The sequence below is a fragment of the Armigeres subalbatus genome, chromosome 3 (assembly GCF_024139115.2).
Source record: "Armigeres subalbatus isolate Guangzhou_Male chromosome 3, GZ_Asu_2, whole genome shotgun sequence".
Classification (NCBI taxonomy): domain Eukaryota; kingdom Metazoa; phylum Arthropoda; class Insecta; order Diptera; family Culicidae; genus Armigeres; species Armigeres subalbatus.
In genome coordinates, this window is record NC_085141.1 from 85093420 (window position 1) to 85119542 (window position 26123).

Below are 26123 nucleotides of genomic sequence, written 5' to 3' on the forward strand. Positions count from 1 at the left end.
AGTTCCTCCAGGAATTCCTCCGGAAGTTCCTCCAGGAATTCCTGAAGTTCCTCCAGGAATTCCTCCTCCGGAAGTTCCTCCAGGAATTCCTCCGGAAGTTCCTCCAGGAATTCCTCCGAAGTTCCTCCAGGAATTCCTCCGAAGTTCCTCCAGGAATTCCTCCGGAAGTTCCTCCAGGAATTCCTCCGGAAGTTCCTCCAGGAATTCCTCCGGAAGTTCCTCCAGGAATTCCTCCGGAAGTTCCTCCAGGAATTCCTCCGGAAGTTCCTCCAGGAATTCCTCCGGAAGTTCCTCCAGGAATTCCTCCGGAAGTTCCCCCAGGAATTCCTCCTCTTCCAAGTTCCTCCAGGATTTCCCCCGGAAGTTCCTCCAGGAATTCCTCCGGAAGTTCCTCCAGGAATTCCTCCGGAAGTTCCTCCAGGAATTCCTCCGGAAGTTCCTCCAGGAATTCCTCCGGAAGTTCCTTCAGGAAATCCTCCGGAAGTTCCTCCAGGAATTCCTCCGGAAGTTCCTCCAAAAACTCTCTTCGTTGAGTCTCTCCAGGAGTTTCGGCGGAAAATACTTCAAGAATACTTCTATAAATCCTCTATTTTTCGGGTAATTTCTTCGGAAATTTATTTCGTAATTCTCCCGGAAATTACTTGAGGTATACACAAAAAAAAATCGCTCAGCAACTGTTTCGGTATATTCCTCCGACGTAATTCCTGATGGATTTCTTGTGGAATTACTCAAAGGAGTTCTTAGGGGCCGTTCAGATATTATGTAAGCACATATGGGGGAGGGCGGTTCGTCATTTTCTTACGCACCATATAAATAAAAATCATTTGTATGAAAAAATCTTACATGGGGGAGAGGGGTCGAAAACCCAGAAAAATGCTTACGTAATATGTATACGTCCCCTTAAAAATTTCTTGAAACGATTCCTGAATATTTTTCTAAGGAAATTTGCAAAATAATTTTTGGTCAAAATCTAATAAAATTATGTAATACATTCATGGGGGAATTTTCGATGAAATGTATTTTACCATGAACTTTCAGAAAGAATTCTCAAAACAAATGTTTGAAGAATCGTTCATGAAACTTTTGGGAGAATTTCGAAAAGGGATTCATGTTTTGAATCATTGTAGATATTTTTAGATGAAGTATTGAAAAAAAACTCTGGTTGATTTCCTAATGAGCAGATGTGGATTTACTAAAATAACTTATGAAGAAATTCCAAGAGAAATTCAAAACAGTTGAAATATTTTCAAATGATGTTGGAAGAAATAAAAAAATCTGTTTCCAAATTAAAACACTTGTATTTTTAATGAAAATATGAAATAATTTTAGACCGAAAAAAAATTCGATAGGTCCTATGAGTTTACTAAGAGCGATTCCTGAAATTTCTAAAAAAAAAAAAACAATTGATTTCTTAGGTTGCCTGTCAGCGGCTTTCCGATGACCGCTCGAGGGATAAATTTGGTGCCAAATTGAGAAGCTCAAACAGTACCTCTTTAGCATAGGTTCCCCGGGAACTAGAGTGGTAAATTTGGATGAATCACCCCGTGGGCTTGTTATTGGATCCTACAGCTTTCGTTTGGTGCCTGAAGATCGAAAATCGGTTAAAATTTGAGTTTTTGTGATCGTGATAAAATCTTGGGTCCAAATGGACCCCAATGCACAATGTGTCACTTTTTTGTGGCGCCTCTCCTAGATGTCGCTGGAAGCTGATTTTCTCAGGGAACCTTAATTTCCGAAAGTTAGGAAAAGTCAGAATTTTTCAGATTTTTATCTCGTTGCGTTACAAAGTTACAGCGGTGTTTAGGGTGTGCTTGGGTCGAAATGGACCCCAATGCACTAGAAAGGTTAATTTAAAATCAATTTGAACTTAAAAGTGATTGTTCAAAAATCAAAAAGCAACCGGTCAATAAAAATCGCAGTACTCAAAACATGGACATCTGACACATAAAGTATCGTCTTGAATTAAACATGTTCATATCATGATTTGATGCCCCTTTAGCTTTATAATACTTATGCATCTTCTGTTTGAACCCGTCTTCTTGTTTAGAATTATGCTTCGTCGAATATGTCTTTAGGTCTAAAATTACGTTATGAACATCCATTAGGTGGAATTGGAAATGTCTGTTGTCTCACGAAAGCCGACAAAATTACCCATTAAATTGTAATACCTAGTTGGGAGCTTATTAAACTTTTGTGTTAAATAAATGTATTCTGTTAGGTTGAAAAAACAATGGGTTTGGAAAATAAAAAATAAAAATCTGGACGGCAAACGTCGTTTAGGTCAAAAACATGGTTAGCCTTTGCTGAACCCAATGATTACAAGTGTTTGACCCTGGTCCCCATTTGAGTCTGCTTCTACACAGAAGTGTTAAATGTGCCGAAAGTGATCAAAATTAAGCTCATTTTAGGCGATCTTTCGAGCGCGAGGGGTTGGCCCAAGGGTTGACCGGAAATACGGAATAAAGTGCAGAGCTGCTTCCAATTATGTGACTATTTGTATCGGAGTATCACGGCACTTCCCAAGCGAGATTGTGCGGGCTGAGTGCCAATTTTGGAAGCCATTGATAATGGCGTATTTCCATTAACCGAGATATCCCTTCGCTTGGCAAGTTGGGTGAAACGAAGCAGAAACAGCTCGGCAGGGGGAAGTGTTTGTTTGTTTGCTAACCGTGGCCAGTCCGGAAGTGTTCAAGCGAATGGATCCCCAGGGGGCTGCCAAAGTGCAAGACAAATTGGTGTTTGTTGGAAAAGTTCAATGTTTTTGTTTATTAAGATATTGTGGGAGAGTGAGTGATATGATTATTGAACGGTATCACGCAATAGGGAACATGGCGGTTTCGACAAGCTTTCCCGTCTAAATGCCCGTATTTTTGAAAGAATATTCTGATACTTTGGCCAAATGTGAGTTTAATATGTCTTGAAAACTATCGATAAAATAATTTTCACAAATAACACGACAATTCTTTTAACTTGACATTATTATCTCATCCATAAAAATTTCTAAAAATGTGATTTTAAAATGATTATTCTGTTTATTGAGCCGAGTGTGAAGCAAAAACAGTGCCTTTATGCAAGGCCAATCAAGAATTGTAGCTGTTCAAAAAATATACATCGGAAGGGCAAAATATATTTGCAATTCGAACATGCGGAGCAAATTCAAATCCGAAAGCTGTTTGGTTTTGCAAACAAGCATTGAAGACGCTTCATTCTATTTTCATAAATCAAATATTCACTAAGCAGAGCCCCGTACCGAGAGCGCTTCAAACAAATCCCCCAAATCCAAACATAAGATACTTTATGCTAAATCAAGCTTCTAGTGTAGAATGCTCGGGTAAAAGGATTTACCCCGAACCGCAAATACCAGTGGATAAACATTCGTACTTTGTGCCAAACATGCTGCTGCTCCACGGCGCGCCAGCCTCTTTTTGCACATAGTGCTACTGGAACCATGATTCTGGTGCTGAATATGGAGCGAGACATTCTCGAATATAGGTTAATTATGCAGCTAATGACGATCAAGTGAGTTAACTTAACGTCTGAAGAGTTATGTCAAAACAAACTTTCACAGAACGATAAACATGGCCCCAGTAGATTTCCGGGTTATTTGCTATTGTGCCATATATGCTAATTTATCTGTTGAGCAGGCTTCCAAGCACAAAAGTTCTTGGAAAACAGGTTTGTCCCGCATTTGACGCTTCTTTCAGGACTAGTTGCTGGTCAAAATTTATTTTAAAATTTGTTGTTGGAATAATTTGATTTTGCTCGAAATCAGACTGAAACGCTGAATGAAAGCTCAAAAAATATGTTCAGATCAACATTCAAAGAAAAAACGGTTAATGCAACAGGCATTTGTTTGATAATTTTGAATTTACGTCTCAACGCTTCATTTTGCGAGATGCCTAATACAAGAAGGCACTGTAGCGCGGGATGAGTCACTGAACGATGATGGTGTGCCGTCACGTTTAGAGCGACTGGCAAATATACACAAGGCTCCGGTTCACAGAAAATGGCAAGGACTTTGATTCATGTTTACTTTGGTGAATGGTGTTTGCTCAAGCTGCGTAAAATTCGTTCGTATGCTTGCCATTATTTATTTCCTTCCAAAGTGAAATCCAATGTGACGTAGCGGCTCCTGAATTTCAAAATATTGGGTAGTGAAATGTTTAAATGGAAGCGAATGATCCGTAAACCCTTTTCCAAGCCAAACGAAGTGTAACATGATAAGCAATGATATCCACAATTTACGATTGGAAAGTCCATCGTTAATGAGAAAAAAATCTTGTAACGATGCAGCTTCATTATGCTCATCGCACAAACCAATATCCCAAAAAGTACGAACATCAAAACCCCACTGCACAGCATTCTCTTTGAAGTCATCAATATCTGCGAAAATATCTCATTACTTTATCATCCCTCGCGCGAACCAGTCAGTGGTGAACGGAAAAATGATTGATTTGTTTCAATTCCAAACAACCCCGAAGGCATCGGTGTCCCGAAGTCTCAACAGTACACAATAACACATTTCCCAGAAGGATGAAAGCTCTCGATTGCAATATTTCCGATGTGACTGATGATGCTCAAACTCGAGAATCGGAGGACATTCCGAGAATAAAATGACCGAATAATGACGTTTGGTTTCATTTGACTGTTAATAATAGCTCTATTCTGAAGTCATAAATTAGTAAAACGAACAGTTAGTTGCATATTATTCGACGAATCAGCCGTACGAACAATTATCATTATGTGAATAATTTTGGCAGTGCATATACGAAGCACATGTTTGACACTGACAAATTGATAATAAATTTGCCAAAAAGCAAATTGCGACTGCTTCGAAGAATGGACACACACATCAAATGCTCTGGCAAGCAAGTAGTTTGCATAGTAGTGAATAATTAATTCACAAACATTACACAATTCGCCTGGCCTGTTATTGGAGGTCTTTGGTGTGTAACTCCGTCGATAATAAACAATTTGTCACCTGTCGTGAAGTGGGTTTCATACTATTACATTTAATTGTATCACGTTGTAATTTTTACTGATACCTATTTCGACAACCTCAACTGTATGGCGAGACACCGAAGGCGGCCTTATAGTTGAGGTCGAAATACACATCTGTAAAGGTTACAACGTGGTAGAATTGAATGGAGTACAACTAAGCTCGTTTTATGGCAGGTGAACACATTCCACTACACATGTGAAAAAAATTCTAACTGCTACTCGGATTAAGATAGCTTTTCCGCGAATGAGGCCACCAAGGCTGTCTAAGGGTTATCAAGCCTGCCTATAGAGTAGGAGGATATGGGCTCATATCTCGCCAAAACACGTGAATTCTTTTTGAAAATAAATTATCAATTTGTTCAATTTAAACATGTGCTGAGGATAAGCACATTGAAGGCGAAGAATCCTGCTTCGGAAATCCATAGAATCCTGCTCTTGGATTCCGAAGAATCCTGCTTCAGGATTCCGAAGAATCCTGCTTCAGGATTCCGAAGAATCCTGCTTCAGGATTCCGAAGAATCCTGCTTCAGTATTCCGAAGAATCCTGCTTCAGGATTCCGAAGAATCCTGCTTCAGGATTCCGAAGAATCCTGTTTCAGGATTCCGAAGAATCCTGCCTCAGGATTCCGAAGAATCCTGTCTCAGGATTCCGAAGAATCCTGTCTCAGGATTCCGAAGAATCCTGTCTCAGGATTCCGAAGAATCCTGTTTCAGGATTCCGAAGAATCCTGTTTCAGATTCCGAAGAATCCTGCCTCAGGATTCCGAAGAATTCTGCCTCAGGATTCCGAAGAATTCTGCCTCAGGATTCCGAAGAATCCTGCCTCAGGATTCCAAAGAATCCTGCCTCAGGATTCCGAAGAATCCTGCCTCATGATTCCGAAGAATCCTGCCTCAGGATTCGAAGAATCCTGCCTCAGGATTCCGATGAATCCTGCCTCAGGATTCCGATGAATCCTGCCTCAGGATTCCGATGAATCCTGCCTCAGGATTCCGATGAATCCTGCCTCAGGATTCCGATGAATCCTGCCTCAGGATTCCGAAGAATCCTGCCTCAGGATTCCGAAGAATCCTGCCTCAGGATTCCGAAGAATCCTGCCTCAGGATTCCGAAGAATCCTGCCTCAGGATTCCGAAGAATCCTGCTTCAGGATTCCGAAGAATCCTGCCTCAGGATTCCGAAGAATCCTGCCTCAGGATTCCGAAGAATCCTGCCTCAAATAGTGTAAATTTCCGCATCTCAAGTTTTACGCGCTGTTTACTTTTCATTATTTATTTCTGTGTACTTCAGGGTTCCGGAGAATCCTGCTTCAGGATTCCGGAGAATCCTGCTTCAGGATTCCGGAGAATCCTGCTTCAGAATTCCGTTGAATCCTGCTTCAAGGTTTCCGGAAAATCCTGCTTCAGGGTTCCGAAGAATCCTGCTTCAGGGTTCCGGAGAGTCCTACTTCATAGTTCCGGAGAATCCTACTTCAGAATTCCGTTGAATCCTGCTTCAAGGTTTCCGGAAAATCCTGCTTCAGGGTTCCGAAGAATCCTGCTTCAGGGTTCCGGAGAATCCTACTTCAGGGTTCCGGAGAATCCTGCCTCAGGTTTCCGGAGAGTCCTACTTCATAGTTCCGGAGAATCCTACTTCAGGGTTCCGGAGAATCCTGCTTCAGGATTCCGGAGAATCCTGCTTCAGGATTCCGGAGAATCCTGCTTCAGGATTCCGGAGAATCCTGCTTCAGGATTCCGGAGAATCCTGCTTCAGGATTCCGGAGAATCCTGCTTCAGGATTCCGGAGAATCCTGCTTCAGGATTCCGGAGAATCCTGCTTCAGGATTCCGGTGAATCCTGCTTCATGATTCCGGAAAATCCTGCTTCATGATTTCCGAAGAATCCTGCTTCAGGATTACGAAGAATCCTGTCTCAGGATTCCGAAGAATCCTGTCTCAGGATTCCGAAGAATCCTGTCTCAGGATTCCGAAGAATTCTGCCTCAGGATTCCGAAGAATCCTGCTTCAGTATTCCGAAGAATCCTGCTTCAGTATTCCGAAGAATCCTGCTTCAGGATTCCTAAGAATCCTGCCTCAGGATTCCGAAGAATCCTGCCTCAGGATTCCGAAGAATCCTGCCTCAGGATTCCGAAGAATCCTGTCTCAGGATTCCGAAGAATCCTGTCTCAGGATTCCGAAGAATCCTGTCTCAGGATTCCGAAGAATCCTGTCTCAGGATTCCGAAGAATCCTGTCTCAGGATTCCGAAGAATCCTGTCTCAGGATTCCGAAGAATCCTGTCTCAGGATTCCGAAGAATCCTGTCTCAGAATTCCGAAGAATCCTGCCTCAGGATTCCGAAGAATTCTGCCTCAGGATTCCGAAGAATTCTGCCTCAGGATTCCGAAGAATCCTGCCTCAGGATTCCGAAGAATCCTGCCTCAGGATTCCGAAGAATCCTGCCTCAGGATTCCGAAGAATCCTGCCTCAGGATTCCGAAGAATCCTGCCTCAGGATTCCGATGAATCCTGCCTCAGGATTCCGATGAATCCTGCCTCAGGATTCCGATGAATCCTGCCTCAGGATTCCGATGAATCCTGCCTCAGGATTCCGGAGACGCCGGCCACCGGATTCTGCACACTCCTCCCTCAGGACTCCCAACAGTCCTGCTTCAGGATTCCGAAGAATCCTGCCTCAGGATTCCGAAGAATCCTGCCTCAGGATTCCGGAAGAATCCTGCCTCAGGATTCGAAGAATCCTGCTTCAGGATTCCGAAGAATCCTGCCTCAGGATTCCGAAGAATCCTGCCTCAGGATTCCGAAGAATCCTGCCTCAGGATTCCGAAGAATCCTGCCTCAGGATTCCGAAGAATCCTGCCTCAGGATTCCGAAGAATCCTGCCTCAGGATTCCGAAGAATCCTGCCTCAGGATTCCGAAGAATCCTGCCTCAGGATTCCGAAGAATCCTGCCTCAGGATTCCGAAGTAGAATCCGCGTAGAATAGTGTAAATTTCCGCATCTCAAGTTTTACGCGCTGTTTACTTTTCATTATTTATTTCTGTGTACTTCAGGGTTCCGGAGAATCCTGCTTCAGGATTCCGGAGAATCCTGCTTCAGGATTCCGGAGAATCCTGCTTCAGAATTCCGTTGAATCCTGCTTCAAGGTTTCCGGAAAATCCTGCTTCAGGGTTCCGAAGAATCCTGCTTCAGGGTTCCGGAGAGTCCTACTTCATAGTTCCGGAGAATCCTACTTCAGGGTTCCGGAGAATCCTGCTTCAAGGTTTCCGGAAAATCCTGCTTCAGGGTTCCGAAGAATCCTGCTTCAGGGTTCCGGAGAATCCTGCTTCAGGGTTCCGGAGAGTCCTACTTCATAGTTCCGGAGAATCCTACTTCAGGGTTCCGGAGAATCCTGCTTCAGGATTCCGGAGAATCCTGCTTCAGGATTCCGGAGAATCCTGCTTCATGATTCCGGAGAATCCTGCTTCAGGATTCCGGAGAATCCTGCTTCAGGATTCCGGAGAATCCTGCTTCAGGATTCCGGAGAATCCTGGTTCAGGATTCCGGTGAATCCTGCTTCATGATTCCGGAAAATCCTGCTTCATGATTCCGGAAAATCCTGCTTCAGGATTCCGAAGAATCCTGCTTCAGGTTTCCGAAGAATCCTGCTTCAGGATTACGAAGAATCCTGTCTCAGGATTCCGAAGAATCCTGTCTCAGGATTCCGAAGAATCCTGTCTCAGGATTCCGAAGAATCCTGTCTCAGGATTCCGAAGAATTCTGCCTCAGGATTCCGAAGAATCCTGCCTCAGGATTCCGAAGAATCCTGCCTCAGGATTCCGAAGAATCCTGCCTCAGGATTCCGAAGAATCCTGCCTCAGGATTCCGAAGAATCCTGCCTCAGGATTCCGAAGAATCCTGCCTCAGGATTCCGAAGAATCCTGCCTCAGGATTCCGAAGAATCCTGCCTCAGGATTCCGATGAATCCTGCCTCAGGATTCCGATGAATCCTGCCTCAGGATTCCGATGAATCCTGCCTCAGGATTCCGATGAATCCTGCCTCAGGATTCCGAAGAATGCTGCCTCAGGATTCCGAAGAATCCTGCCTCAGGATTCCGAAGAATCCTGCCTCAGGATTCCGAAGAATCCTGCCTCAGGATTCCGAAGAATCCTGCCTCAGGATTCCGAAGAATCCTGCCTCAGGATTCCGAAGAATCCTGCCTCAGGATTCCGAAGAATCCTGCCTCAGGATTCCGAAGAATCCTGCCTCAGGATTCCGGACAATCCTGCTTCAGGGCTCCGGAGAATCCTGCTTCAGGATTCCGGGGAATCCTGCTTTAAGGTTTCCGAAGAATCCTCCTTCAGGATTCCGGAGAATCCTACTTCAGAGTTCCGTTGAATCCTGCTTCAAGGTTTCCGGAAAATCCTGCTTCAGGGTTCCGGAGAGTCCTACTTCATAGTTCCGGAGAATCCTACTTCAGGGTTCCGGAGAATCCTGCTTCAGGGTTCCGGAGAGTCCTACTTCATAGTTCCGAAGAATCCTGCTTCAGGATTCCGAAGAATCCTGCTTCAGGATTCCGAAGAATCCTGCTTCAGGATTCCGAAGAATCCTGCTTCAGGATTCCGAAGAATCCTGCTTCAGGATTCCGAAGAATCCTGCTTCAGGATTCCGAAGAATCCTGCTTCAGGATTCCGAAGAATAATCCATGCTTCAGGATTCGAAGAATCCTGCTTCAGGATTCCGAAGAATCCTGCTTCAGGATTCCGAAGAATCCTGCTTCAGGATTTCGAAGAATGCTGCTTCAGGATTCCGAAGAATCCTGCTTCAGGATTTCGAAGAATGCTGCTTCAGGATTCCGAAGAATCCTGCTTCAGGATTCCGAAGAATCCTGCTTCAGGATTTCGAAGAATGCTGCTGCAGGATTCCGAAGAATGCTGCTGCAGGATTCCGAAGAATGCTGCTGCAGGATTCCGAAGAATGCTGCTGCAGGATTCCGAAGAATCCTGCTTCAGGATTCCGAAGAATCCTGCTTCAGAATTCCGAAGAATCCTGCTTCAGAATTCCGAAGAATCCTGCTTCAGAATTCCGAAGAATCCTGCTTCAGAATTCCGAAGAATCCTGCTTCAGAATTCCGAAGAATCCTGCTTCAGGATTCCGAAGAATCCTGCTTCAGATTCCGAAGAATCCTGCTTCAGGATTCCAGAATCCTGCTTCAGGATTCGAAGAATCCTGCTTCAGGATTCGAAGAATCCTGCTTCAGGATTCGAAGAATCCTGCTTCAGGATTCCGAAGAATCCTGCTTCAGGATTCCGAAGAATCCTGCTTCAGGATTCCGAAGAATCCTGCTTCAGGATTCCGAAGAATCCTGCTTCAGGATTCCGAAGAATCCTGCTTCAGGATTCCGAAGAATCCTGCTTCAGGATTCCGAAGAATCCTGCTTCAGGATTCCGAAGAATCCTGCTTCAGGATTCCGAAGAATCCTGCTTCAGGATTCCGAAGATCCTGCTTCGAAGAATCCTGCTTCAGGATTCCGAAGAATCCTGCTTCTTCAGGATCCTGCTTCGAAGAATCCTGCTTCAGGATTCCAGAATCCTGCTCAGATTCGAAGAATCCTGCTTCAGGATTCGAAGAATCCTGCTTCAGGATTCCGAAGAATCCTGCTTCAGGATTCCGAAGAATCCTGCTTCAACCAGAAGAATGCTTCGAAGAATCCTGCTCCAGGATTCCGAAGAATCCTGCTTCAGGATTACGAAGAATCCTGCTTCAGGATTCCGAAGAATCCTGCTTCAGGATTCCGAAGAATCCTGCTCCAGGATTCCGAAGAATCCTGCTCCAGGATTCCGAAGAATCCTGCTTCAGGATTCCGAAGAATCCTGCTTCAGGATTCCGAAGAATCCTGCTTCAGGATTCCGAAGAATCCTGCTTCAGGATTTCGAAGAATCCTGCTTCAGGATTCCGAAGAATCCTGCTTCAGGATTCCGAAGAATCCTGCTTCAGGATTCCGAAGAATCCTGCTTCAGGATTCCGAAGAATCCTGCTTCAGGATTCCGAAGAATCCTGCTTCAGGATTCCGAAGAATCCTGCTTCAGGATTCCGAAGAATCCTGCTTCAGGGCTTCGAAGAATCCTGCCTCAGGATTTCGAAGAATCCTGCTTCAGGATTTCGAAGAATCCTGCTTCAGGATTCCGAAGAATCCTGCTTCAGGATTCCGAAGAATTCTGCTTTAGAACTCCGAAGAATCCTGCTTGTGGATTCCGAAGAATCCTGCTTCAGGATTTCGAAGAATCCTGCTTCAGGATTCCGAAGATTTCGAAAAATCCTGCCCCAAATTTCAAAATCTTCTTTTTCCAGGATTTCGAAGACTGGGTATTTGATTGGTCTATGATGCACTTTAGGTCGCGGTTACGCCTGCACTAAAAAAATCAAATGAAGTTAAGTTAAGACACTTTGAGTAAGATTTGCGAACCCTTCTTGGACGTGCAGGATGCTGACGTATAGATGCAGATCAAGAATTATAAAAAGTACTTTTTCAAGCTGCACAGGACAACTCTTCCGGGTCTTTTTGATAATTCACCCTACATATGAATTTCATTTGTAGAATTTGAAGAAAATTATTATTATTTTTAAATTTCATTTTGAAATGTACATCCAGAGTGTTATCCAATCTTCAATTAAAATATCTTATTAAAATATTAAAATAGAAAACTCATACATAACTTCTAGGACTCTTCTTTGTGCTCTTCTTTACAATTTTTTCTAATTGTGTTTAATGATTACAAAAATGAAGAAACAGCATATTCATGTACTTTCTTTTTCTTTTCTAATTACAGGTTAATGGCGCGTGGACGTTGCCAAATTTCGTTTGTGATTTCTACATAGCAATGGATGTGATATGCTCAACGTCGTCTATATTTAATCTAGTGGCAATATCAATAGACAGGTAAGCTTGCTCTGAGCAATATACATTTGGTTCGTTCAGTCTTGTTGATTTTTTTTTCATTTTATGGTTAGGCATTAAAAAAAATAAATTTGATGAAGAGTAAGTGCAGACTAAGTGGTTCCATCCGAGGTCTAGAAGATTCACCCGGAATGAGAAAAGACTGAGTCAGTCCACTCTTTTCCTCCGTATCGATACTGACGCTCAACACTTTACAAATTAAAGCAAACATTTACTCTTCCCTTTACTTTATCCACAATGAAGGTCATTGTATGAAACATCGCCCCCTCAACGATCCTGAGTCTTAGTCATCATCCTAATGGACACAGGGATTGCTGGAATTTGCTTTTTTCCACACGATTGAAGCATATGCTTGCTGAAGCCTTCCCTGCTCTGCTCTGGGACGTACAGACTCACATCACATATATGTATTTCACTTTAGTAACACAATGGGGCTGTGTTGAGTTGTTCCTCTCTAAAGGAATCATCCATGCAGTTTGACGATGGAAATGGGACTTCTTTGGGAACGATATTTCTTTGCTCGCTGGAGAAAGAAGTTGCTTCTCGTTCGCTTTCCCCGAGAGGTGGATGCAATGTTGCTCATGCAATCAAAATTGCATGCGTTCTGTTCGAAGTAGTGCCGCACTTCTTCGCATACCGTCCGCCCGACGACGACAGTCCCGGAATGGGGAATTGAAATGCTTCGGTTTCCAGCAGCTACAGCTCGTCTTCCAGCCCAAGTTACAGCGAATTTCCACAAATTCTCTACATCCGCTCTTGGTACGCCATCTATATCCAACCGTTATTGCTTCCTCATACATATTTGATTGGATAGATGATCGGCTCCCCGTGATATGCGAGCTAGACGCTCGACTCCCGTCCGGAACGGATAAGTTGCGCTCGCTCGTGGCGAATCGAGTCGGTGTGCGAGGAAATTTGCGATGCTGATTGAATGGAAAATACTTACCAGTGTTGCTTTCGAATCGAATCAAATTTGAACGGTGTTTGACAACAGCTGCCAGGTGTGATGGGGTATTGTTTGATTGTTCTTCAATCTGTGGGGGCACAAACAACGTCGAACAACAAGAAGTAAATGGTGGTCAACATGACTCTAGCAACACGTTAGAGAAAGAACGATTGAATATTAAAGGCCTCTCGCTCCTTGCGGTTATCACTGACGGTGAAGATTGACAGTGTGACTTTCGGAATTTCAACAATACTATAAAAATTATCAATTAAATAAGCAAACTTATCTCTAAAACCGCTCCACTAGAATTCAGACGGGCTATGGATATGAAAATTAGGTCACTGAAGTCTAAACACTCGCGACTAAATCCATTTGGCGGGAACTGATCCGACCCATCACATCAATTGCCACTATTCAATCAAGGATCTCATCATGCGGTTTATGTTACGTGTTTGAATCCAAAATGATTGACTCCATTTCACCAGTCAATACACTTACCCTCATCACAGACACGCGGTGTAGGCATTCAGCGGCATCCTGATAAGAGCCAGTATTAAGTCACTTCGTATGGTTCCCGTGCCCATATGTGCGATCCAAAGTGAATCGATGGTTGTTTCTCTGCTTCGCAAAACTTCAGCGGCATATCTAGTTTGTATATGCGTATTTTGGAAACTGAAACGAATATTAAGCTAATTTTTTAGAAAAAAAAAAAACTTAATTAATCCATCTAGCGGCAATGATGCCTTTCTCATGCATTTTTAAATAATATTTTGTCCATAACTTTCGAGCCCATAGTTCGATTTGGCCAAATTTTTATAGAAAATAATAGGATATGAGTCTCCATCGAAGGCAACTTATTTCGAGCAAAATGGTTAATGATAAGTGCCTAAACAATGGGCAAGACTTTTTTGTGCACACACATACATACACACACTCACAGACATCACCTGGGCTGCGAAATGGTGAGTTGACATCTGGAAAGGAGCGACCTACACAGCTCTGGTCCTCACAAGTTCCAATCTCACGCTTCCACGGGTCTTCCGATGACAATTGACCGCCAGCTAAGGTTTGCGTACTTAGCTGGTAGTGCAGCCTGCGCACTGTTGTCCTTCTGACATCAGCTAGAGTGAGTGAGTGCGACCAAGGGGACCATCGTCCCTAACCCCTAATCCCAAGGCGTGAAGCGACTCGTGCCGAGGGGATGCATGGCCAGGGTAGTGAAATAATGAGCTAGGCCTTTAACGGAGCCTGTGGGGTACCTGGGCACCTTCACACTTAAATTATTTTGTAGACCTCGGCAAAAATTTTGCCGAGATTCCAACAGCCGAGATTTCGGTAACATCTTCTACTGAAATTCGGTAATTTCCTTACCGAAATTCCGTCAATATTTTGCCGAAATTCGGCAAAGTTGATTTTTTGCCGAGATCTCGGCAACGATTACCGATCACTCGGTAAAGTTTACCGAAATCTCGGCAAAATTTTTACCGAAATTCGTCGAAACTATTACCAATATCTCGGCTGTTGGATTCTCGGCAATCGGTAAACTTAAAATTTTAAGTGTGTTCCACAGTAATTGTCCCTTACCGCGCCATGCTGTGCACTGGCGTGGTGGACCTCTTTACCCGAGCAACTCGTGGGACCAAAATGGAAAAACAAGTCAATTCTTCAATTAGTGATAGTAGTGTAGGCGACAACCCCTTCGCAAGAGGTTACGCCGGTAGAGGTTATAGACGGCCCATGGCTTGTGAAGGCGATGAACCGCAAACGCGATGGGCTTTCGGCCTTCGAGGTGGCGACGGAACAGCTGGACGCTATCATCGACTTTGCGTCATCGAAGCATAATATCAGTAAGGACCTCAAGAGGAGCTTGCTGAAACTTCGAAAGTCGATGTTGGACGCCAACCTGAAGAGGGCGGTCTGGAAGGCCAAGTTTAACCCGTGAAATCCGTGGAGTCGAGGTCTACCCAGACTGAGGCCCAAGGATTCGCGGACTCGGGCAAGGTCGAATCGACCGAGGGCGTGCCAGCGAAGACGGTGGTACCAAAGTCTACCCAGACTGAAGCTCAAGTATTCGCGGGCACGTCGGGGTCACTGCTCCAACGGAGCAGACACAAAAACGGAGGAGACAGTCTCCAGGCGATGAGCTCCCTGGGGGCCGCTTCAAAACTCGGAGGGTTACTACCCCGAACAAGGGTAGTGGGGCTGGGAAGCTGAACCCCGGCCAGGTACCTCCAAAACCGGGGGAGGAAGAACCTGGAAAGGTCCGTCCACCCAGGAAAGACGGTGGTAAGGGGTTACGGCAGGCTGAGAGCTCTCAGCCGCACCAGACCAGGGAAATAGTGGGGGATGACGCCTCCTGGACCCTGATCAAGAACAAGAGGAAACCGAAGACGTCAAGGGCCGAAAAGAAGGACCGAGAAGAAGTCTAGGGTAGGCGCCAATCACTCCAGGGGCGATGCCCTAGTCATCACGGCGGACGAGGCTAAGTACTCGGACGTCTTGAAGGCGATGAGGAGTGACGTCAAGCTCGGTGAACTCGGCGCCGACGTACGTCGAATAAGACGTACCCGGATGGGCGAGATTATCCTCGAGCTGAAGCGGGGCGTCTCGCAAAAGAACGCCGCCTAAAAGAAGTTGGTGGAGGAGGTCCAAGGCGAGACGGTCAAGGTGAGGGCACTCACGACGGAGGTGAATCTAAGGGTTAAAGACCTGGACGAGATCACCGAAGTCGAAGAGCTCGTCACGGCACTGCGGCGATAGTGTGAAGTGGAGACGCCCACCGCAGCCGTTCGGCTACGGAAAGGTCCGGCAGGGACGCAGGTAGCATTGGTTCGGCTATCTGCATCGGACGCCTCCAAGGTAGTCAAGTTAGGGAGCGTCAAGGTGGGATGGTCGGTGTGCCCTGTAGGCATATACGAGCAACCCGAAGTTTGCTTCAAGTGCCTGGAACCGGGGCACAAGCAATGGGACTGCAAAGGCCCTGACAGAAGCAATCTCTGCCGACGCTGCGGATTGGAGGGACATAAGGCACAATGCTGCACGAACCCTCCCAATTGTTTGATTTGTTCCAGCAAAGCTGTGAACAGCAAGCACCCCATGGGGGGTTCGATGTGCCCGGCGTTTAAGGCTCAAGACTCCGTAACTCTGTTTTGAAAATTAATGACGTTATTGCTTGTAAGTATTGGTGAGGCAACTTGTACGAAAAAGTGACGAAAATTTGAGGTGGGTGGAAATGGGGTGGTAAAAGCTTGTCAGCTGCTACATAATGTTGCCAGATGCAACAAAATGTTTATTTTTGAGCATTTATGAAATATTTATTATATGGAAACTTATTTTAAATTTCTTCGTACACCACTGGGCGTTCAACATACAGTGTTGGGGAAAGTACAGTAAAACACTTTGATTCTCCGAATATTTACATTTTATCCGGTAAAATTTCGTGCACTGAGCAGTCCAGCACACTGAGACAGTTTCCCAAATAAATGTAAGACGAAATTAAGTCTTTTTTATTCTTCATCCGCAGACTGTTTGTTTGCTGCTGCGTGAGTCTCGTACCATCCATCCACACTTTCTTGTGCGCAGTGCAAATAGAACAGAATCGAGTTGAATTAGGCTGTGGCACACAGCCTTGAAAGAGTGCTAGCCACTAAGGGTATGCGATAACACACTTTTTCCTGACGAAACGAAACGAAATTAAAAATGTCTATGCTGATTCGGATCGAAACGAAACGAAATATAGATTTACTTCGAGACTTCGAAACGATACGAAATCAAGGTTCATTAATTTCGAAATTTTCGAAACGAAACGAAATATTAATTTTTTTCCGCGGAATTTTTATTAAATTGATTTTACATTATGTACGCAATTCTTATTTCACATTTTCGAAGTCAAATTGCGACCAATCTTCTTCTTGTTGACATTTCATCCCCACACTGGGACAGAGCCGCCTCGCAGCTTAGTGTTCATTAAGCACTTCCACAGTTATTAACTGCGAGGTTTCTAAGCCAAGTTACCATTTTTGCATTCGTATATCATGAGGCTAACACGATGATACTTTTATGCCCAGGGAAGTCGAGATAATTTCCAATCCGAAAATTGCCTAGACCGGCACCGGGAATCGAACCCAGCCACCCTCAGCATGGTCTTGCTTTGTAGCCGAGCGTCTTACCGCACGGCTAAGGAGGGCCCAATAGCGAACCCCGAACCCCAATTTGCGACCAATAGAGTTATAATAACAGTAGAGGCAGTCTGTGATAAATCGCCGCATTCTCGCCGCATGTAATAAATCGGCGACAAGGCAATACCCCATCATTTGTGCCGCTTTCAAAGGAATTTATCGTGGAGCGTGTGCTCCCGAATCTGATTAATTTTATATCAGTAAGTATGTTAAAATATAAGAATTGTGGGATTTTTCATATACGGATTCAAATTCCGCTTAAAACCTCAGTTCACTTAAGAATTATTTAATTATGCTGAACCATACTACATATTGTCTTGTCAGCGTGGTTTTATAGTATTGAGCTAAATCAAATTAGAAAATGAGTGCTTAGGTTTATTTTTTTTTATTAGTGGGATACTCAATTATGTATCCACATCTGTCAGGCGTATACGCAGATAGAGAACTGATATTACTAGACCAACATTTGAAAAGGGCGTAACAGCCAAAACTTATTCCTTTTTATTCGTCCACATATATATAACATACTTTTGAACATTAGAAGAATCCTGTGCACCTTTATGAAATGCATAAAGATATGTATTTCAGATTGAATTTCACAGACCCATAGTCTTAATAATCAGCTCGACGAACTGAGCTATTGTCTGTGTGTCCTTGGCATATGAGAACAGCTGTTATGGTCAGTATGAGCTGTAAGCTTTCAGCTTTCAGCAATTTTAATGATCTTTCAACCCGTTCTGGATTTTGTTTATTTGCAAATTCAATGCAAAGATCTAGAAATGCCCAGAAATCATCAATGTTCCTTACATTTTGTGCAAATAGTCAAAGCAGAGCTTAGCTTGATTAACTGTACACATCGTAGTTGCCAATCATGATTGGCCGCGAAACAGCAAATATGCACAGCTCAACAATTAAATAATATTCTTGGGAAATGAAAATAAATTATTAATTTATTAATTATCAATTAAAAAAGTTATTCTTAGCTCTGAATGGAAGCATTTTTTCACATGTGACAGTTTTCTTTCGTAAAGGATTTTTTTTTCAAATTAGTGCAAATCGAAAAAGCCTTTTTTGGTTAGCCTGACCTTTTGAGGAGCCAAAACGCAGAGAAAAAAGTGAATGAATCGTTTTTACTCCATTATGGCTGCCCGTTGCTGATTGAACCTGCTGATTATTGTCGGAAATATGATATCTTCGTCGGTATACGTGCCCTGTAGAATCCTGCAGCTGATTAGGGACGAAGGAGCTCTATGAGTGCGTTCCAGGTCTTTTCTTTTAATGCCATTACTGAATGCCACTTGGAGTCAGCTACACAGTTCGAACGAAACCTGTAAATTTCCGTTCAAGTAGATGTAACAAATTGACCTCCGTGTTTAACAACATAAAGTTATAGGTTCTTTTAAATTTACACGTGCTGTAATTTATTTGTTTATATTTTTATTGGAAAATAAAAAAATAGTGCCAACATGGGGAATCGAACTTCGATATGCAGAGTGAGAGCCTATCTCGACAGCCACTCGAGTATTTCCACTTCTTGAAAACGAGCAGATCCAAATAGAACAGGTTAAGCGTCCTGGTGATTCAATTACTCTCTAGCAGACTAAACGATAGCTTAAATTTACACGACACGGAATCTCTTACAAAACGAAACTGTTGGAGATTGAGTTTGCTGGAAGCATCACAGATTTCTGGTCGGAATAGGCAACAAACGAAGAGTTACAGTGCTGAAATGCAGCGCAATAAAGGCTGCTTTGTTTTTATATGTGCAGATACCCATTTTGGTTGATGCTTATATGAATAATATTGATGCCAGCTGCGATTTGACTGAAACACAATGAAGTTTGTTTTGATTTGTTTTGACAGCCACGTGCTGGCTCATCAAGGTTTCTGGTAGAGTCATGTAAAATTAAGATAAACTGAATTGAAATTTCAATTATTTTATCGTTTCCATCACAGAACTTAAAATTATGGTCTGGTACACATTCTGTTACCGAATTTTACATTCAATTATGAGTTCCGTCATGTCTAATTTTCATAATATTTTACTGTGTAAGTATAATTTGTTTTCAAATTATTCATTAATTCATTCATATTATTTGATTTATTCGTTTCCCGGCGCCGTTTCTTTCTGTTATGCTAACGAATTATTATTTCGGTTTGAAGATAACGTTGGCCATAAAAGTACTGTGAACAAGATATTTTTCTGTGGAATGGCAAATTTTCAAATCATTTCTACATGCTAGGATTAATTTATTTCCACAAAATATAAAAATCAGAACAATAGAAAATCAAAAAAAGTAAAATCACAAGAGAACATGAATTCGTTTCAACACCAGCACTTAGTACATTCAGTTGGGAAGTTGAAAAGCACCTGTGTAGCGTACTGGTTTCTTGGGAACAATCCCAACAATCTATCACATGTTGTGCATATGCTTAAATCTTGTTTCAGACATAGTAATCAGCACTTAGTAAATCTATAAAATCATGCCATGTTGCAGATATAACTTTGCTTCATTTTAATTAAGAAAATTATGTTGGGCTTTTTTCATTTTAATATTCTTTGTAAATTCTTTGGTCTTACGAAACTATAACAGTAAGCTTACATTTAATAATAATAACCCAACAATAATAATAACAGGATTTATTCATTTGTTTGTAAGTAAAAATTCTTATTAATCTTTTCTTAGACTTACCAAAAGTATATATCTAGTTAAATCTGTATAAAGGCAGTTATTGTCTCTAATGAAAATTATAGCAAAATGTCCATACACTGAATTTATTTAATAATTTACGAAACTTTTGCGTCTGAATAGTACGACAAAAAATTTATTACATCCACTGTTAAGCTTGAACCTTCATTTACTTTTAGAGAGCGTTGTTCAGGACAATATTTTTTTACCAAAGAGTTACTTGATGTGAACGCACTGGAAGTATTGCTGAGGAGTATCAATTTGACTGCGGCAGCGACAGCAGCAGCCTTGACACTAACAGCTACGAACCCTATAGAAACATTGACAGCCTCCAAATTCACCGCAGTTGGGTGTTGTGATTACCGTTCCAATGAAGCCAAGAAGGATGGGAAGTTGAAAATTACAGGAAATGCTGTTGTCTTCTGGATATCCATGACTAATCTAGTTCAAAATTTAAGCTTTTTTGATGATGGACGAACTACATATATCGGTGAGCACGTTCCAGTTTTTTTGTCATTCTAACTTTGATTGCTCCAACAATTAATAAATTCAAAAATCTTTCACTAAATACGTACAGGGCATCGTTTGCTACTATTGCCGCGGATATTGTGGGAGTCCCAGATATCCGGTTCACGCTTTAGTTAGTAACGGTGGCTCTTCTAGACCTTCTACTCCCTGAGTAGCTAGTACGAATAAGGGCGTCCTTGTGAAGTTTTGCTGTACCTGTTATGAATGAATAGTACATCCCATTCCCTACACTCACTTAAGAAACTTGCCTTGCTTCAGAAGTGAATCCTTTTTGTAGTACTAGTCTTCGTAACAAAAAGGGCACCATTACGGAGCATGAGATCTGATCAAATTATTCGTAGTACTACTTGACCAACACCCCCAGCTGGGTGAGGGATAGAGGATGACACACACACATCAATTAAAAAAGTTATTCTTATTGTATACTTGCTACAGAGCTTCCAATTCATGACGAATACCTAACGATGCTCCTTACTGTCAATCAGGAGCGGAAAATTAGTTTAACACTCATTGTTATAAGAGACCGAGGAATGCTCTGCATCTCCGTGAGCGCTATGGGAAAGGAATCGTAGTTGAGAAGGTAATTCATGTGAAGCCCCTTGGTAAGCGACTAAATATTTATTGTAAACGAAGTTATTTTGAAAACAAGAAGACGAAAACTGTGTTTCAAATCAATCTAACGCAAGATCAATGTGCTTTGTTTAATAAGCCTTTACAACACTATCGATTCCGCACTAAATAATTTTGTGCTCTTCGATTTAGTTTTGACATTAGTTTTGTCACTTCACGTTCTCCAACACTAGCTGGCGTGATCAACATCAACACGATCGATTGCACACTGGTTAAACAAATTTCTGCTACGCGAGGTAGATTTTTTCATTCACTGCATTTCCACGATCGATTCCGCATTCATATTGTGCAAATAGTAAAAAACCCTGATTAATCCACCTAGCGGTGATGATGCCTTTCTCGCTCGTTCAAAATAGTTGATAAACATATATGAAAAGTCTAAAATAACAATTGGTGAATAAGACTTATTTTTCACATTTATTTATACCAGATGAACCGGCCTAGGGTCGAAGATCTCGTAAATAAAGATAGATTGAATTGAAAATTCACATTTGTTATAATTGCTGCCAGATGCAATTTGTTGCAAGCAAATCGGATGAGGTTAAGTGCCCGGGAAATGTGATGAGGTTGTGCAATTGCACAAATCGAGTTTCAGGCATAATATAAAAATTTGTATTTTGGCCATAACTTTTGAGCCCATAGTGAGTTCGGGCTGATTTTAAATGTGAAACAATGGGACAGGATTCGCCGTTTAAATAATCGGTTTAGGATAAGATTTCGAAAAATGAGTTAGATTTTTTTGCACACATGCACATACACATACTTCTTCTGAAAAAGTTCGTATCGTTTGCTTTGAATACGAGAAAAGCAAAAAAACGGTGGAGAGAAAAAACAAATGTTTCCATTTGTCAAACTTTCGAGTGCTTTCCTATTAAACTATTAAATCCAAGGGCCTCATACGCCTGTCACTGGCGAACAAAGCTCGTGTACTCTGCATTGAAGCTTAGAACCGGTGTTAGGGCGCAATCGTTAATGTGAACATTTTTATATTCGATTAGTTACTGTAAATAAATTCTTTTTCGAGTCCCTATAATCAAGCAGGTATCTCAAGCATCCCACATCGTTATATTGATGCATGATAAAATATCGAAAACAAAAGTGTGCATAAAAATTGCCTCGCCATAACAAAAAGGTGGTAGAGAATTAACACTGTTGTTTATAGTTTAGAACCAAATCCAGATGTCGCACATGTTGGGGTAGGGATTCAGTGCTTCGCCTTCTCCCCCTGATTAAATCAAAAGATGTTTTAGTTACAAGATAAAGTTTGTCGCTGTCGTCGCTGTCCGGAACATCTTTTGCCGGCGATGATAGGGGAGCTAAATGTCAAAGAAGGAAAATCCATACGATTTGACAGCTTGATACCCAACATATTCCGGACAGCAGAATAAAGGGAACCGAAGCGACAATCTTTATCTAGTAACTAAAATATCTTTTATTAAATCGAAAACAAAAACCGAAAACGTGTACATGTGTGAACCGAGCTGCAAAAATTCACTCGATGTTCGTTCAAAATCAAATCAATCTTAAAAAACAGCACTTTTTCGATTTTTGTTTTGAATTTAAAAAATATTTAGTGGCGTAAAAAAATATAGGTTAATTGGGAATGTTGACCTTAAATAAGCCAAAGAATCTATTAAGGGAATGAACATTTTTGACGAGAAAGGTAAATTTTTGCTGATGAGCAGTTCCATTTTTGTCATTATCATTCAAACACTTTTCAACAAGATTTATAAATTTGATCCGACTTAAAAAAATCTGAAGAGAATTCTACTGGGGTTGCTTTTCTTTATATGGAAAGCATTTTGCAGTAATTGGTATGAATGTATGGTTAAAATTGAATATTTTAATTTCTAAATTGATCCAAAATTATTTATCAGATCACTCTTTACAGGTAAACGATTCAAGCGCAAAATCTGATAGATAACGCGTGACAGAGCTAGTGTTACCAAAATCAGCATTCTTGAGCTCATATTGTGCAATACTTTATATCGTGATGATAACATATATCCTTGCATATATCGGAAAATCGAAAATCGTTGCTTACCTTCGTGCAATTTGTTATGGATTATAGCAAGGCTGTTTTCGATCATTTAGTAATATAGTTTCGATAATTTAGTAGTTTGTCAATAACTTATTCCAGAGGTTAAATTTCAAAAGTGATATGTGTAGGACTTCTAGAGCGAAGGTTTTTACAACTCTGCCTAATTGTTGTTTCTATTGCACTAATAACAGAGTTATAGCGCTAGTTGCAGTAACTTATTATACAGACTGATCGAAATTTTGTTATGTAACTAGTGCTTTAAGGGTGAAATCAGGCGCCGGAATTGCAAAGTGGATTGATCCGTAGATAAAATGACGCATCCATACACCAAAACAATTGAAAAATATTTGAATCTCGTGATTCAATCGTGGTTGAAATCTGCAGAAAATAGAACGGAGCGTTATACCAGTTTTATTATTTTGACAGTTGACTGGTATAAAAACTGAATCTAGAACAGCTGCTGGGAAATTCAATGTTTCAGATTCATATTCAAACTGACAGCCCCGAACGATTTGAATCACTGCTGATTTTACTCTAACTCTAGTTGAATTAAAACAACAAACTGTAGTATACCCATACTTATTAATGAACTAAGGAGGCTTGGGGATTATGAGATGCTATGAACGTCACTTGAAATCAGTACCTCAAAGAAGTGTGTTTTACTCAATCTCCTCACTACAAATGGCGACGAGGATGAAGAACGGCAGAAATTGCAGAAGAGAGAGTTCCAGAACACAAACTACTCTACAATGCAAATGTAAACGGTGAATATTTAGTTAAAAAAGGCATATATTTTCTACCGAGGAAACAGACTAAATAAACTGAGTGTAAGACTGTGGTATAGGGAAATTTATTTCCAGTCTGCCCAGAAAAATCTCAGACACAGAGAAGTTTTTCTAGTCTGTCTGAGTAAGGACCAAGGACAAAGAGAATCGAAGATTCTAGTCTGTCCTGGGAAAAATCCTGATACACAGGGATTTGAGAAAATCCAGTCTGATCGGGTAGGCAAAGGGAATACATGTCCAGTCTGCCTTAGGGGCCCCACACACGCTCCGACGTGTTGTACAACTTTGACTCCGCCCCCAGGAGATTTGGTTCGGTCGGAGCCAAGTCGGACCGTCTGTGGACAAGTTGTACGACTGTCGGACGGACGGTTTCAAAGTTGCAAAGTTGGTCGGATGAAATCAAAACAGTTTGATTTTGCTCAGACTTGTGGTGGGCGGAGTCAAATGTTGTACAACCAAGTTGCATTGTGTGTGGTGTTGTTGTACAACACTGTTGCATTCAATTCTTCCGGTGGAATATCCAGGAGCAGAAAGTGATTTTTGCGATAATACGGAAAATAAAATAGTTTGCAATAATAATAATAATATTATAATAGAATAATAGAATAATAATAAAATAATATTAGACCTGTGTGCCGTCGCGCCACGCCGCCGGTAATTTTTTGCGCCGCTGCCGTATGAAAATTTACCATGCCGCTTGGCACTACGCCACTTGTTATACAGCGTATGCTCGGTCAAACCTTTTTTTTTAAACCGCCTGATTACTTATTTATTCAAAAAATGTCCCATATTTATCTTCGAAAATTTATGGAAATGCTCCTATAATGCCAAGAGATATTCCTTCAATAATTTCAGATTCAGAGGTTTTATAAAAAATTCCATATGAAATTCCTTTTAAAAATACCTCCACTTATTAGATTTCACTTGGAATTTGGAATCTTTTTTAGAAATATCTTCTAGAATGCATCCATCGCGAAATCCTCCGGTTGTACGCTTTCAGTGATTTATTTGAGTATTCTTCCTAGAATTCCAAAGGAAAGTTTACAGAAATTTCTTTGGAAAATCCTTCAAAAATTTATCTGAAAGTTTCTTCAGGGACTCATGCGAGGAATTCCTTCGTGAATATCTTCAAGATAAGGACTGTATCGAAAATAAGTTATCCACTTTCAAAGTGTTGCTACTCACAAGCTCATTGAGGTATTGGTTTGTTTTACCCTGCATTCGATGTATTCATATGTTAAGTTTTAAATCAGAATTTGTGTGTTTTTTGAAAATTTGTTGTTTCCGATGTATCGCAAATTGAAAGTGATATTGAAATTCGAGTTTTGGACACACGGCTCCGTAAAAAGGGCATCGAGATGTATAGTTTGACCAAACGTTTCACTATCCACCCCCAAAGGTGAAAATTCATGGTCAACAAGCTTGGGGAATACTACAAGTTCGCCAACCTGTCGGAAAAGGAAGCAAATTAAAATCAAATGACCGGAATTTGGACCAGAAAGTAATCATGTTATAAAACGAGGCAATTTTATGCCAATTTGTGACCAGGAAGAAAGATGCTTGAATAAATGTTCGAAAAGTGCAAAATTTATTCAGTATTATATATTTTCATAAAAAATTACGAACAGAATTAACATATATTGCTAGACAAATTTTAATAAATTTTTAAAATATATCCGATTTTATTCGAATGAAATAATGTGGATAACTTATTTTCGATACAGTCCTTATTCTCCAATAGCTGTACCAGGATTTTTTTAGCATTCCTTCAGATATTGCACAAAAATTCCAAAATTATGAATAAAATTATAATTACTGAAGGTATTTATCGGATAAAACCTGAAGAACTTATCTAGTGAACTTTTGGAGAAATTTTGGAGGAACTATCTGGAGATTTTTTTGGGTTTTTTGGCAGGATATTCTGGGAATGAGTAAGTAATGTTCGTTGAGTTAGAGAAGTAATTTAAAAAGAGTTCTAGGGAATTTTCAGGAGAGCTCCAGAGAGAACTTTTAAAGGACTTACATAGGAATTGATTGCGGAATTACTGATAGAATTTCCGAGGGACCATATCTAAAAAATCCGGTAAAATTTTCGGAAGAATTCACGCTTGAACTTTAAAAGCAACCTCTAGTGGAATTCATTGACAGATTCCCAGAAAAATTTCTAAAAATAATTTGGAAGTAATTCATATGAAAAATGCACAGAATGAAAGTGAAAAAACTTTCCAAAAAATCCACAGAACGAATGCGAAAGTGAAGAACTTTCTAGAGGAATACATGGAGGAACTTCTATTTAGAGGAACTTCCGGAGAAATCCCTTGGAAAATTCCGGAGGAATTCCTGGAGGAGCTTTAGGAAGAATTCCTGTGGGAGCTTCCGGAGAAATTCTTTTAGG

At 41.4% G+C, this 26123-nt stretch overlaps 1 protein-coding gene across 1 annotated transcript in view; it reads left to right on the forward strand.

Moving 5' to 3' along the window:
- The window catches only part of LOC134226697 (dopamine D2-like receptor), a 1014775-nt gene that overhangs the window by 786824 nt on the left and 201828 nt on the right, over nt 1–26123 (forward strand). Inside the window, exon 5 of the mRNA XM_062707645.1 lies at nt 11803–11912. Within this exon, the coding sequence (XP_062563629.1) occupies nt 11803–11912 (110 nt within the window). The remainder of the gene's footprint in view (nt 1–11802; nt 11913–26123) is intronic.